This window comes from Ambystoma mexicanum, chromosome 11 (genome assembly GCF_040938575.1).
Source record: "Ambystoma mexicanum isolate Mex_15411 chromosome 11, UKY_AmexF1_1, whole genome shotgun sequence".
NCBI classification, from domain to species: Eukaryota; Metazoa; Chordata; class Amphibia; order Caudata; family Ambystomatidae; genus Ambystoma; species Ambystoma mexicanum.
The window spans coordinates 625,201,232-625,215,260 of NC_090934.1; the positions used below are offsets into that span (position 1 = coordinate 625,201,232).

Here is a 14,029-nt window from a genome sequence, read left to right on the forward strand (position 1 = left end):
GAAAAGGCTGTATCAAGTAGGATTGACACACCTTGAGGGGTTTGAGGGGTTGCGGACATTGACAGGTGACAAAAATACTTCCACAGTATTTCATCTAGACCAATCATTGTTAACTGTGCATTAGGAATCATCATTCAATGCATATGTAGCACAATTAAAAAAAATACATGTCTTTTTCTTTTGGTTTACAGATGCTGAATAACAAGCACGTCATGGTCCGTGTGGGTGGAGGCTGGGAAACCTTTTCCGGCTATTTGCTGAAACATGACCCTTGCCGAATACTGCAGCTGTCCCGAGTGGATGGAGACCTCTCACCAGTAATGAACAAGTCCCTGAACATCAAAGACTTAAATCAAGACAATTACATGAATTTGTCTGCCAATTGCAAACCAAAAAAATAAAGTAGAAAAATAAGTTACATATTGTAAGGAGGCATGCTTGCATTGGCATCCAAAGTGGAATTAATGCGTAGAGAATGATTTGCTTTCTTTCACAACAATCTGGCGAACTGAAAATAACTGAAATGAAATAGAAAAAGCAGACATGTTCAAACGACAATATTTATTTTCAGAACATGTTCACTTAGTTTTCTTAGCTAAATTAGAATATTCAGAAAAATGTGCATATGTATGTATTCTTTGCAGCATTTTTACTCATGCATATTTCCAAAGAGAGCTTTAATAAACGGCTGAAAAGTGGTTCCATGAAGTTTGAAAATGATAAATTACTTAGTTTTTTTTCAAAGAAGGTACATAGTTGTAACAAAACAAGAGACTATATGATATAACACGTGTATGTATCTCTACAGTATGTACATACTCTTGCACCATTTTTATACACAATAAAAAGAAGGCATATTGCGTGGTTCCTAATTGTTGAGATCAAGTTATTAGTTGGTAACAATACCGCTCATTTTCATTGATTGTGAACGGCATATAGTACATATGAAAGGTGTCAGGCAGATGGAAATCCAAACTGTAGTCTTCTAGGCATTTCAAGGAGTCCCTCATATGCCTACAGATTGTGTCAATCTTGTTTGGGAAAGTGAGATGGTAGCCTTGGTGCACATTGCGCTCATTCTGTTCCATTTTTAGTATCTTGCACAACAAATACAATGGCAAATACACTAGATAGTGTATGATATAGAGAATAAACACAAACAGCAATTTATACAAATTCAATAGCTCTAAAAAAGAATGCTCTATTCCTCATTCTGTTTATGTAACAACCCATTGTGTTGGTACAGTGACAAGCTATCACACTGGGATTAACAGTTTGAAATATCCCTACGCAACACGTGAGTCATCAACTCATGTTGATTTTAGAATATATTTATGGGGAAACCATTAATGCAGGTAAAAAGCGCCACACCAGATTCGCACTTGCTCTGCCCTGGACAAATATCACACGACTATTATCCCTCTTCCCTTTGCGAGAGGTAAGCCAAGAATCAGACTGGTGTGCAGAAAGAATATATATGAATTAATCAATAGACAGAATCAACATTGCACAATAATCATCACAAGGCACCCCACCTTACTCTGTGGCACAACATCTTTCCTTCTGACTTAACTTCAATACAAACACGTTGAACACCATTCACTTCCGGTAATACAAATTCACAACATGTGCAGTTTTCATTTATGATCTCAAATTCCCCCTGTTAACATGTAAAGAAACGCACAGGTCGATAAAACACGTCAAATGAGTGGGTGGCAGACAAGACTCCTAATGTAAAGAATTATTCAGCCCCCTTGAAATGACAGGACAATTTTAATTTACCGTATAACTTGAATGTGATCTCACTTAAACCAAATGTAGCGTTCTGCTATTGGGCAAAAGATTTGTCATGCGTAGCACCATTCATCTTTGACATCCCTGCACGCTTTCTATTTCTAACAATGTTCTAACACCACACACATTTAATAACAGACTCTTCTCAGCCAATAATTAAACAATTTTTCTTTTCCATGATACAGTGAAAACATCCCCTTCAATTTGGATTTCCCCTCTCACTCTCAATAGAGAGCGAGCTTTTAAATCAATTCCGTTTACTCGGCTTAACCCAGTAGACATGTTTCTGCCCAGCACAGACCCAGAGGTTCCATTTTTTTTAAATGCCCCCCTAACCTTTAGGGGATTTTGGGGTAGGCAAAAAGGTTAGTAGGTAATCCCCTATTACTTTTTTTAATGTAATTTTTTTAAGAGTTTCAAAACATAGAAAAAAGCATAACAAGACAATCTCAAAAGGTCCAGCAGAAAAATGTATACTAACAACTGAAAATTTCTGCCCTGAAAAACATATCCTAATTTTACAAAAACAAGTTTTTTTCCACCCCCTCACCCACCATCCCCAGAACATTCTCTCCACTCTCCTTCACAAATATACCTATTTAAAGACGATTTGATCAGTGTTCATTGCAATGTCCGTATTGATTATGTTGAGGTTGGTTGCCTCTTTGTGGTATCCTCAAGGCTTCAATGCAGGTCTTTTTCAATACAATACAATACATTAACTCAACATACCTCCGTCAGGGGGGATATGTGACTATCTCCTCTGCGTCCGTGTTCTGGCGATTAGCGTCCTTCATGTATTTACTTACAAAGTCTCCCCAAAGTATGTCACATTGAGCAGATTTTGCATGCAAGGCTGACGTTATTTTTTCCATAACACAACTGTTCAGTGCTACATTGACCCATTCACCCTTATTCGGAGTACTTTCAGGTTTCCATTTAATTAAGGGCGGCATGGGCTGCTAGCAGGAGGTGAGCTGCTAGACCCTTAATTCTAGTTCGTTCATCATCAGATTTCTCAAATCCAAAGAGGGTGAGAAAAGGGTCTGCTGTCCTCTGAATTCCATCTAGATCCTTGATCCACCCCAGGACTTCATCCCAGTATACCCTGATCCAGGGGCAGCTCCACCACATGTGCCAGTAGTCAGTGGTCCCACCACAATTGCGTCAGCACAGCAGGCTTAGGGACTGAAACATTCTGGAGAGCCTGAGGGGGAAATAGTGCCATCTATGTAACAGCTTTATTGCATGTAGTTTGTATTGGGTGGATATAGAAACCCGGGGGGTGGCCTTGCACATTCTTCCCCACATGTCCGGATCGACTATTTCACCCAGGTCTTTGTCCCATCTACGCTTCAGGGGCAATGTGGACCCCTTCCCAGCTTGAATCTGTTCCCTATACATGGCACATATTAGTCCTTTCATTTCTGTCCTGGAGTTCAACAGTTTCTCAAAAGGGGTAAGGTCTCTACTTATGTTGTCTTTCCACACATGCCTTGTTAGAACAACCTTGATCTCCAAAAACTGGAAGACAGATAGGGGGCCCAACCCCAGGTTCTCACCCAATTCTGAAATTGTAATGAAGGAGCCATTTTTCCACAACTGACCCACCCTTTCCAGTCCAGCCTCAAACCAGAGTTGGAATCTTTCCAGATGGGGATGCTTTCTCTGATGCCACGGACCCATAGGTGGCTCAGGGGGGACGGCCATGAAGTAATTTTACGCATGTCACTTCCCTCCCTCCATATTTCCCAAATGGTTCCCAGTATCGGGTGGTCCTTCAGTCTTCGTAACAATTTGTCTCTCGGTACCCATATCCATTCTGAGACAGTTGCCGGGGATAGATAGTGATTATCCATTGCAACCAATTGAGGTTATTTATGATTTAGCAGGTGGGGAATCAGAATTTGCAGTTGGGCAGCTTGATAATATTTGTTCACATCTGGAAGTCCCATCCCACCTGTATCTTTAGGTAGTGTCAAGGTGTCATAGGTGTTAGGGAGAATTCTCAAGAATGTGCTAATTTCCCTTACACTTTGAGACCCCCAGCAACTTTGCTGGATATCTAGGATTTGATTTTTTACCTGGGAAGAGTGTGAGCCTTTTCCCCCACTCTTCCATGTATTTTGATGTGTGTTTTACTTTTGTGTTCTTTGGTTATGTAGTTTTAAAACAACTCCATAGGCATCTTTTTCTGTGTGCCACACAGCACCTTCAGTGCAGTGGCACAGGGATGTCTTTCAGTCTTTCCAAGGTGTAAATACCTTCTCTGGCACTGACTTCTGTCTCCCAGAACATGTAAAGTTAAATTGACTTTACTAGTCTCTTTAAATGTACTGACCCAGCAGACCCTATCTTCCTATAGAGTGCTAGAGGGGTTGCCTAGCATCCCCTGAGTCAAAACACTCATGTAACAGTCAAATGTTACCCTTTCCTACTTTAAATGGCTGGTGGCAGTGATTTAGATCAAACTACTATGATTTTTCCCAACCGAGAACAACGGTAGCTAAAAATCGGGTCAGCCATGTTTTTCAATATGACGCCCAAGACCTATCTGTAAAAACAGATTCCGATCAACTTTTTTCGCCATTTCTTTTAGGAAAGGTCCTTCTGGTTTGGCGCGCAGAGACAAACGCAAGGTTTGGTCCCTTTGTTTGTTGGCCTTTGGCAGGCTTTAGTGCTGAAGCCCTCCTCTGGCATCTGAGTGTCTGGAATGGACAGGATGTGAGGGAGGTGCTTGATACTCCCTGTGCTTAGTCTCCTAGGAGACCTGAATGCACTCTGGCATGATTGGCTGGCTGTCCGGCAAGGACAGCCACCCTGCTGTGTGAGTGACAACCAGGCTGCAATGAATGGGGGAAAACTGTTTAAAAGCAGGTCCCTGGGACTTGGAAAGCAGAGTCAACCACTGAAACAAAAGAACCGAAGACGGGCTGAAGGAAGAGGACTGCTGCAACTCCTGGACGACCGGTGAAACCCTGCTGCAGGTCCGAATTTCCTATTGACAGAAACGCCCTTCAAGGTTAATTCTTCCCTTGAGTTTTGTGGGAACAACCAACACGTAAGCCGCCCGGACACCATCCCCTCCTGGTCGAATTTTCTGCAGAGTGCTGTGGAAAACCAGATAGCCAGTGGGAAGCATACCAGTTTGTGGTCTTTAAGGCACTCACACCTTAAACCGACGTTTTGCCAAGCTTGTGGCCTCATCCCTGGGCAGTGCAGGAACCTCCCGACGTCATCCTTGTCCCCATGACTGAAGCTCAGGAACAGCAAGATCTGCTCGAACTGCCAGGAACAATTGCCTCCGCTACAGCTCTTCTTCACTTTAAAATTACTGTGCAAACACGGTCCGGAAATGTTTTCGGCCATGGTGAAAGTTTGTGAAACTTTCCCAACCTCAAAGGCTTTTACCAGCCGTTAAGGACAGGACCCGCAAAGGGACCTTGGAGGCAATTACGGTACCGCAAATTGCGGTACCGTAATTGCTGCCTACCCCATTCCCATTGAGCCCTATGGGGAAGGGCCAATGGTGAATGGGGAATTACGGCCCGCCAACCTTGGAATGGGGCGGTAATTCTGCCATTCACCATGGCGGGATCGGTAAATTACCGGCGGCAAACATGGCGCTAATAGCGCCATGGTTACCGCCTTCCGTGTAATGAGGCCCTTAGTGTTTTTGTAGCTCTCAGCGATGCACGCGGTAAAGTCTGCTTTTCCTTCCTTTCCGCGTTGCTGTCGTGCAGATGTCAGGTTCACAGGCACCTGCCTGTGGTGAATATGGACCTGCTGCGGGAGACGGTTCAGGAGAGCAGCGACAAGTGTGGCCTTGCAGGTGAGTTGCAGAACATACAGTAGTGCATTTACTTCACTGCAGGGAGCAGCGACCACAGATGTTCTCAGGGTATTGGTCGGTGGTGATCTTGACAGCTGCCCACATCCCTGCAGCCTCGGTCTCTGGCACGGAGGGGGACAGGAGCAGGCCCTCCGACTCTAGTGCCTTGGGCCACGTCTCTGTATACCTCACAGCGGGCAGCTCCAGTAGGGGGTCAGGGCACCTGCACCAGCAAATGACATGCCCTGGGGCATCGGGGGGTTATCCACTGTACCGCCACTGGTGTCTCATCGGGGAGCCGGCTCCTCCCAGGGTTGTACCTGGAGTCAGTCTGAAGGATGTTCTCTCCAGGGTCCACAAGGTCATACAGCTCGGGTAGGGGCACACAGAGGGGGGCCCACCTCGGGTCTCGGCATCCAAAGCAAGTCGCAGACGGTTTCATGGCTTCCCTGCATCGGGCCATATAAAAGCGCCCTCTTCGCCTCACATGGCCCACGGGTCACTTTCAGTTTCTGCCTTACGTCGCAGTCAGATGCCTCTGTTTGATATAAATCCTCAGTCGATTTTCTCCACTATTCCGCTCACTTTGTGGGGGATATGTTCAGGCACCATTATCCACCTAATGTTTTAGGGTGGGGGGTCTCCGGGTGGGGGTTCAAGCCACTCTAGGCCAACTTCATCTGTGCGCCCCCTGGTGGCCAGTCCCCAATTACTCTTAACGACTATAGCATTATTCACAATTGGAAAGATGTTGACGATTATACATTTCCTCAAGATCTCCCAAGTGTCTGTAGACAACGTGGGAATTAAATTACTCATTGATAAGAAATGCTAGCCATCTACTCTGGTTGCCCACCCCATTAATAAGGGGAAGATACTTATTCAAACAGATCCCCACTAATGGTTTGTCTCATGTACCTACTTTAAATGACTCTGCGTCTATGCTCAGGGAACAGTCATTAGGTCTCATAGGTCATCACATGAGAACCATATGGACCGGCTTGTATTGCCTCTCCAGCCTCTGTTATGGATGGCATCCAACATCAATCCCTGTGCTTCTCTCCTGGTTCCCTCCCGATTGTAGTCCACTTGTCTCCTTGTCTCATCCCTCTCCTTCCGTCCCCCTTGCAATTTGGTTCTCCCTTTTTCCCAATGTGCGTCTACTTTGAAAGGCTCCTAATCACACCCAAAATCTCTAAATTAGGAATTTCCGGCTGATTTGCTATATGTTCTGATTGGACATCTATTGTTATTGGTTCTGGTCAAGGTCTAGCCCCCTCCCTCCGATTGGTTGCTTTGGTTGCTAGGCTGCATTTCTGTGAGTTATTGCTGCACCCATTTGAAATGGCATTTCTGAGCAACTTCAAATATGCAGTCAAAATCTTCAACATTACACTTTTCTTCAAATTACAGATAAGTGTCCCAAACTATATATTTCTGAATTGGTCTGATCATGCTAGTAGCAAAGCACTGTGTCACAGGTCGGCATGTGGTTGCAGGCGTGAATGGCAGATATGTGTGATTTATTCAAACAGGATCAAAATTAACATCATGAGTTTGCAGACAAGTATCTGGTTCCATTAGCTACAAGGCACCTGGCTCTTTGATCTGTAATTTATTATGGGGAGCTACAATCACATTTTATCTTATAGCTCTGGTTCCCATGGTCACATTTTGAGCGAAGTCCAATCAACAGATCAGATTCGTCATAGGCTTTATGGAATACGCGAACTATCTCTGTAGGTGCCACTGTTCCCGAAATAATGGACAAAATATGATTTCCCATATAATCTCATGGTAATCTCTAATTATATGCAAAATATTAGTTCAACAAAACAGCACCTTTCTTTTCTCAAAACTTAGTTGTAGTCTAGGCCACCTGGTTCTCTTCTGACTTGGTCTGCAATAAAACACTTAACAGTCTTTCTCCCAGGGTTTATTGACCATCTATGTTCTTATCTTCAGTGAGTAGGGCGGATAACATCACCCCCTAAGTCACGTGACCTTCACCTGTAACATGTCAATTGTCATTAGCCCAGAACCTCACCATGCATTGAATTGTAATTCTGAGTATTTTATAAAGGTTACAATCCATTATCTGCAATTTTATTTACTCAGTGGTGGTCATCTCACCCCACTAAAACCTCTTCCTAGTAGTATGAGAAACTTGAAGGTGTCTCATTAGTCCCCAGGCACCTGTCAGCCAGGTGGCCAGGACATGGCCATCCCTATTAGATCCAGTTCCTGGGGGTGGACCAGTGCGAGAGGATCAACTGGATGAGGGGTCATCAGGGAGTGGAAGTGGGACACTGAAGGGCGAGACGCGGTATCCCCTTCCTTATGACACCTTTTCCCCACCCTGACCAGTAGGATACTTAGAAACTCTACCCCCTTTCCAACACAAACCCTTTCTCACAACATGAGCTACAATGAACTAATACCAGAGCCATTTACTTGACATGTCCCAACACAAGGGTCAGGCAGATTCAGGCAATTGCCGACAACTACACACACCCGACTGCCCGTTCCCTTCCCCATAGGGATAAAAGACGGATCACGAGAGCACACTCTGAGCAAGGTCAAACACACAGGGAAGCAGCTATTCCCGGACGGCAGTTCAAACAGAGGAGAAAGGCAGGGGAGTTGCCCTTGCCCTTTTCAACCCAGAGGCGCGAAGCCTCTGCCAAAAGAAACATACGACCGGGAATCACAGTTGGCTAATGGTGCGACGGATGTGAGCAGTACATGGAACCCTCCTGCACTGATAGCCAGGGCGGAGAGACGCAGTTGCCATTGTGGTACCATCCTGGACTCCAGTGACAAAAGAAACGCCAATGAGTTCAGCACAGCCGGCGAGTTGGAAGAACCTGGTAGTGGACCGGAATGTGGTAGGCTCAAGGTTGCATTGGCAACAGTAAGAAGATTAATAGACACAGGTCTTTTTGGGAGCAAACTTGGTACTAGAGATAGAGTGGTCCAGCAACACGTATGTGCTCATCCAAAGGTCTCTAGCTGGTACCCCTCTCCTGAACAAAGAGTATGTGGAATTACAAAAGTATTGAAACTACAAGTACCATGAGGCCATAGGGAAGGCCGGCGTGAGGTGTCAAGGTGGTCATACAGGGGTCAAGCAAAAAGCCTTGTACAATCGAAAGTCCTCGACACATTGCTGAAGTTTTGGCGATTGTGAAATTGTGAACCCGACTGAGGGAATTGTGAAACAGGCGTTTGCACCCGGCTGAGGGGAACGCCGCGTGACCTGTGATTTTGTGAAGCCTGCACTTGCCATACGCGCTAAGAGTGACCCAGCAGGACGTGATTGCCCTTCGGAAGTCTCTGTTTCAAATTGGCAAGTGCTTTGGAAGGTTTGAGCCCAGATGAGGGGGACTTAACTAAAACTAGTTGGTTGTTTAAAAAGTCATTGAGACTTTTGAATATTACAAGTGAGGAGATTGTAATTGAAAGGCGTTAGTGAACCCGCCTGAGGGATTTCAAGAGAAAAGCTAAGGGAAGTGAATCCCACATTGTGAAGAATCTAAGTGAACTACATTGTGACTACAAGTAAGAACCGGACTGATGGATGTCCACAGTGAGTGGTTGGTCCGAACCCGACTGAGGGAGGATGATGACTGAGAGACGGATCGAAACACGGCTGAGGGGGATCCAGGGGTGAAGGGTAATCACCCAACGTGAAGATTAGCAGAATTAACTTTTGTTTTGTTGTTGTTGGCATGATATGATATGGCATTTATAACGCGCCTATACACAAGTGTTTCGAGGCACGATGAGGCAAGGGAAGGGGGGAAACAGGGGGAAGACAGACAACGATCTTACTAGGCCAAGTGTCATTCAGATCGCGCAAGTCAAGGGGAAGGGGGAAAGGGAAAAGTGCGAGGGGGAAGGGATGGAGAAAGTGCAGTACATGGGATAGTAGAATAATAAGATAAATAAAATGGCCAGATGGTGGCAAGTGCCAGGTAAGAGCACACATAAGGGCTAGTAAGGGGAATGTAGGGATACAGAATAAGAGTCCCCAGGTGCGGGGGTTGCCAGGGAGGCAGTGAAGGTGTGCAATTGGTGGGGCCTGGGCCCGAGATCAGAAAGCGTGGCCAGGTAGCCAGTGTAGTTTCAGATGAAGTCAACAGGGGAGAGGGGGAGAGAAGGCAGAATCAAAGAGGAGGGTTTTGAGGTGCTTCCAGAACCAGAGATGGTTCTCCTCAAGTTTCAGGGAGGCGGGAAGGCTGTTCCAGAGGGATGCCCCTGCCGAAGAGAGAGATCTACCACCAACTCGCTGCTTGGAGAAGCGACTGACCCTGAGGGAGTTGGAGGAGGATGAGCGAAGAGCTTGAGAACGAAAGATATTTGGGAAGAGAGAGTTTAGGGTATTGCGGCCCCAAGCCCCAGAAGGCCTTGTGGACAATGCAGAGGGTTTTGAACTTAATCCTTGCAGCCACTGGGAGCCAGTGCAGAGATTTCAGTCCTGGAGAGATACGATCCCTGGGCTTGAGGCCAAGGACAAGTCTTGCAGTCCTGTTCTGGAAAAGTTGAAGAGGGCAGAGAGTAGAGACAGGAAGATTTAGATAGAGGCTGTTACAATAGTCCAGCTTAAAAAGAACCATGGCTATGGAGACTGTGAGCTTCTGGGGGAAGCAGAGGAAAGGAAGAATACCTCCGAGGAGGTGGATCTAGTAGTGTGACTTCTTAGAGACGTCAGAGATGTGAGGAGAGAAGCAGAGTGTGGAGTCAAAGATGACCCTGAAGTTTTTAGCTTTACAGGTGGGAGCAGGAAGAGGGCCAAGAGAGGACGGCCAGAGAGCTGCAGGGAAGGAGGGAGTGGGTGTCCCAATAAGTAGAATCTCGGTCTTACTGGCATTAAGGCAGGGGTCATTGGCGGCACACCACTCCTCGATAGCAGACAGACAGTCAGAGATGAGGGAAGGCGAGGATAAGGCCGAGGGTAGCCTGAAAAGGAGCTGGGTATCATCCGCATAGCACTGAAAATTGGGACAGAGAGCGGCGATGTGGTGGGCAAGGAGTGTCAGGTATTAGTTGAACAGCCAGGGAGAGAGGTTAGATCCATGGGGGACACCACAGGTAGAGAGAAAGATATCAGGGAGGAAGGACCCAAGTTGGACCTGGGAGGGTCGGTCAGAGAGGAAAGAGGTCAGCCACGCCAGAGCCTGATCAGTGACACCCAGGTTATCACAGAGACGGTTGGCATATCAGGCCCTCTCAAGCAAAAGACTATGCATGAGATGAGACTAGGGCACAGCAGACTGTGATATAGAAAAAAAGAACTGTAAGCTTGTGCCAGAGAAGCCCAGGAGTGTGCTGTGCTCAAGAGCCCCTCCTTGTCCTGTGCTAAAAATGTGGGGAAGCAAGACCCCGGCCATAACATTCTGATTTATCATTTTGCGAACACTTCTTTCTCTTCTTGTGAACATTATTCCACACTATTTTGTAGCATAACGGTAAGGATTGGCAATAGGTTTTTTAGTATAGGCCCTTTTTATTTGAGTAGACTACTAGGACTGTATTTTTATTATTTGATGGTCGAGTTTGCTCCTATCTTAGATTTAGGTTTAGATTAGGCATTTATCTCACCCATTTTACAGTTTAATAAACACTGTTGAGCTTTGATCATTTGTGTCCGTCTTAATTTGATACCATGCCTTCCTTAAAGTAGGCACACTCTCCGTCCCCTTCCTGGCTCTATGAGCTTCACATGAATTCCCCAGATGTGTCTGGTAATTGCAAAGGGAAGATGAGCAGGACTTGGCCTTTTCTTTCTTTATTCACAAGGCCTGCATCAAAATCTTACATCACACAATATTTGTTTTTCTCCTGCATCATGCCATCAATATCCTCCTTTTTATTATAAACTACTTGCAAAAAGTACCTGTTCACCGAACGGGTTCTGTAGACAGACATGGCAACACTCTTTAATTGTTGAAAAGCAATGATCCTATTGGTCATTGTTCTGATTTGCTTATCACTTGATGTGCTTTGTACTCTGAAGTAAACTGCACTGAGAATGGCTGTGTGGCTGGCTGACATGCCCTGGAATAGACGTTGGGGGGAGGCGAGAGTTGGCATGGTGCTGCATACTAGGACCATCTGTGCTCTCTTCCCGCCTGTCACCTCACCCTGGCGTGGTGCGCTTGTTGTGGTGCAAATATCTCAGAAAACTGGAATCCTAGGGACTTGAAACGTGGTGGGACCTTAAGTTTTGTTCCTAATGTCGCGACTGGTCTTTCCATGACCACCTTGATGTTTTGCTGATTTCAGTCTCATGTGTGTAGGTGCTGAAATCCGGGAAAAGGGGTGGGGTGTACAAATGATTTTTTTTTTTTTTTTCGGCCTAGTCATTAGAATACAGGCCACACTTAAAGGATAGTTCCGGGACTTTTTTTTTTATTGTCCCTACGGTTCGGCCATGTGTTTTTAAGCATAACTCGGTAGATCGTAGAAAACTTTCCTATGGACCTTACCCGACTTTTCGTCCATTATCGCACTCGAAATCAGCTGCCATTTTCTGATAATCCTATCATTTCCCCCCGTCGCCCTGGCTCACCTGCTTTTGCGGCACTAAATCAAATCCCCCGCCCCCGAAACAGACTTTATCAAAACATTCATATTCCCCGCCTCTATCCGTGATGTGACTGTGCTGCGTAGGCAAACGCGCCCAGGCGTCTTCTACGCGACTCCACACAGAACCCGGAAATCAACACAGATTAGCTCACAACACAGCGCGCCACAATTCGGAATATGAAACTGTACCTTTAAATCAAACCGCAAGATTGTAAATTTGGTAAAGTACATTTATTTGACATCAAATGTTTTGAGAATATTCAGCGATTTTCATTTTTATTTGCTCACGTTCCAAAAAGTTCGTTTTGAGGCACGCGATGTTCCTTTGCTGTACACAGGGTCTTAGATCATCTCACAATACAGCGCCACAATTCGGAATATGAAACTGTGGTTTAAAAGCAAACGGCAAGATTGTACATTTGGCAAAGTACATTTATTGGACATCAAATGTTTAGAGAATATTCAGCGATTTGCATTTTTCTTTGCTCTCGATCCAAAATAGTTCGTCTTGAGGCAAGCGATGTTCGTGTGCAGTACACAGGGTGTTGGTTTACGATAAAATAAGCTCTTCGGTCGCACTGATAATCGCATGGCTGTTCCAACAACAAGGCACTAGGCCACCACAACGGTCTGTATGTTGCATCTAGCCGTTAGTACCGCGTAAGGGCATACTTGTACTTGGCGATCGTCCCATAAAATGGTCAGGGTGGTAACGTTGTTCACGCGGAGAAGCAACTGGCGGTTAAAAAAGCCATCCGCCGGTGTCTGGTACTCGTGACACATACAATAATGAAGGATGTACCTGTTTGAAAAACATAAAAAATGAAATTAGTCTCACCATCAGATCTTTATTAAAATTATTCATTTTATATATTAGGTCGGGAAATTATTTCATAGCTAGGACAGTGCAACTGGGTATTATACGTCAAGGGGGGGCTGTAGGATACTGAGACAGTCCCCCAGTGCAGGGGTTGACAGGGAGGCAGTGCAGGTGGAGCGTGGAAGGGCCCAGGACCGAGGTCGCAGACAGTGGACCAGTTGTAGCAGGGGAGAGGGAGAGAGAAAGCAGAAGCAAAGAGGAAGGTTTTGAGGTGCTTCCGTAAAAGGAGATGGTTCTCCTCAAGATAGTGCGCGGTACAAAACAATATGCCACATAGAACGAACAAGTACAACTTAAACCGTCTTTAAAGCTACTGTATAGTAATTAAATTGCGGTATAAACTCATCTAAAGAGTTACTTACATTATATTTGCATTTTCCATTGTGTCTGTGCGTAGGGCAGCCCCGAAATACCACTCCTTCTATGCCGACGTTATTTCTTCTAATGAACGAACATTAAATGGCTATCGTTTCTGAAATTTTATTCATTATCGTTTCTTACGTTATTGCACCACACCCCCAAAAAGAAGTCTTTCGGGATGGTCCCGGCCTGTCAAGGTCAAATAACAATAGAACCTTATACTGAGTCGTGGGCCATTCCGGCACTCGAGCAAAAAATCAAAGCAGCTGACCTTCACTTTGAACGAGCACACATTCCTAGTTAGCTACATTCAGTGTAAGGCCATCTCACAGGAGTGGAAATTTACACTCCATCTTTGCATTTTGTCTGCGTGCATTTGCAGCCCCAGAGAACCATAAATACGGAGACATTCTATATTTTTTGAAAAATGATTTATATTACTGTTTGGTTTAATTTAATGCGCAAATGAACAAGGTTGGATAGACACATTGCATGTACACTGAGCAATCACTTTTATTTACACAATACATAGCTACACATATTCAATGGGCCTGCGACATGAGGAGACTCGA

At 45.2% G+C, this 14,029-nt stretch overlaps 1 protein-coding gene across 3 annotated transcripts in view; it reads left to right on the top strand.

The window, feature by feature from the left end:
* The window catches only part of GAS2 (growth arrest specific 2), a 1,136,685-nt gene extending 1,135,813 nt beyond the window's left edge, over positions 1-872 (top strand). For all 3 annotated transcript variants that reach the window (XM_069623497.1, XM_069623495.1, XM_069623496.1), the window contains exon 8: positions 192-872. In XM_069623497.1, the coding sequence (XP_069479598.1) occupies positions 192-401 (210 nt within the window). In that variant the 3' untranslated portion in view covers positions 402-872. The remainder of the gene's footprint in view (positions 1-191) is intronic.
* Positions 873-14,029: the final 13,157 nt, after the last annotated feature.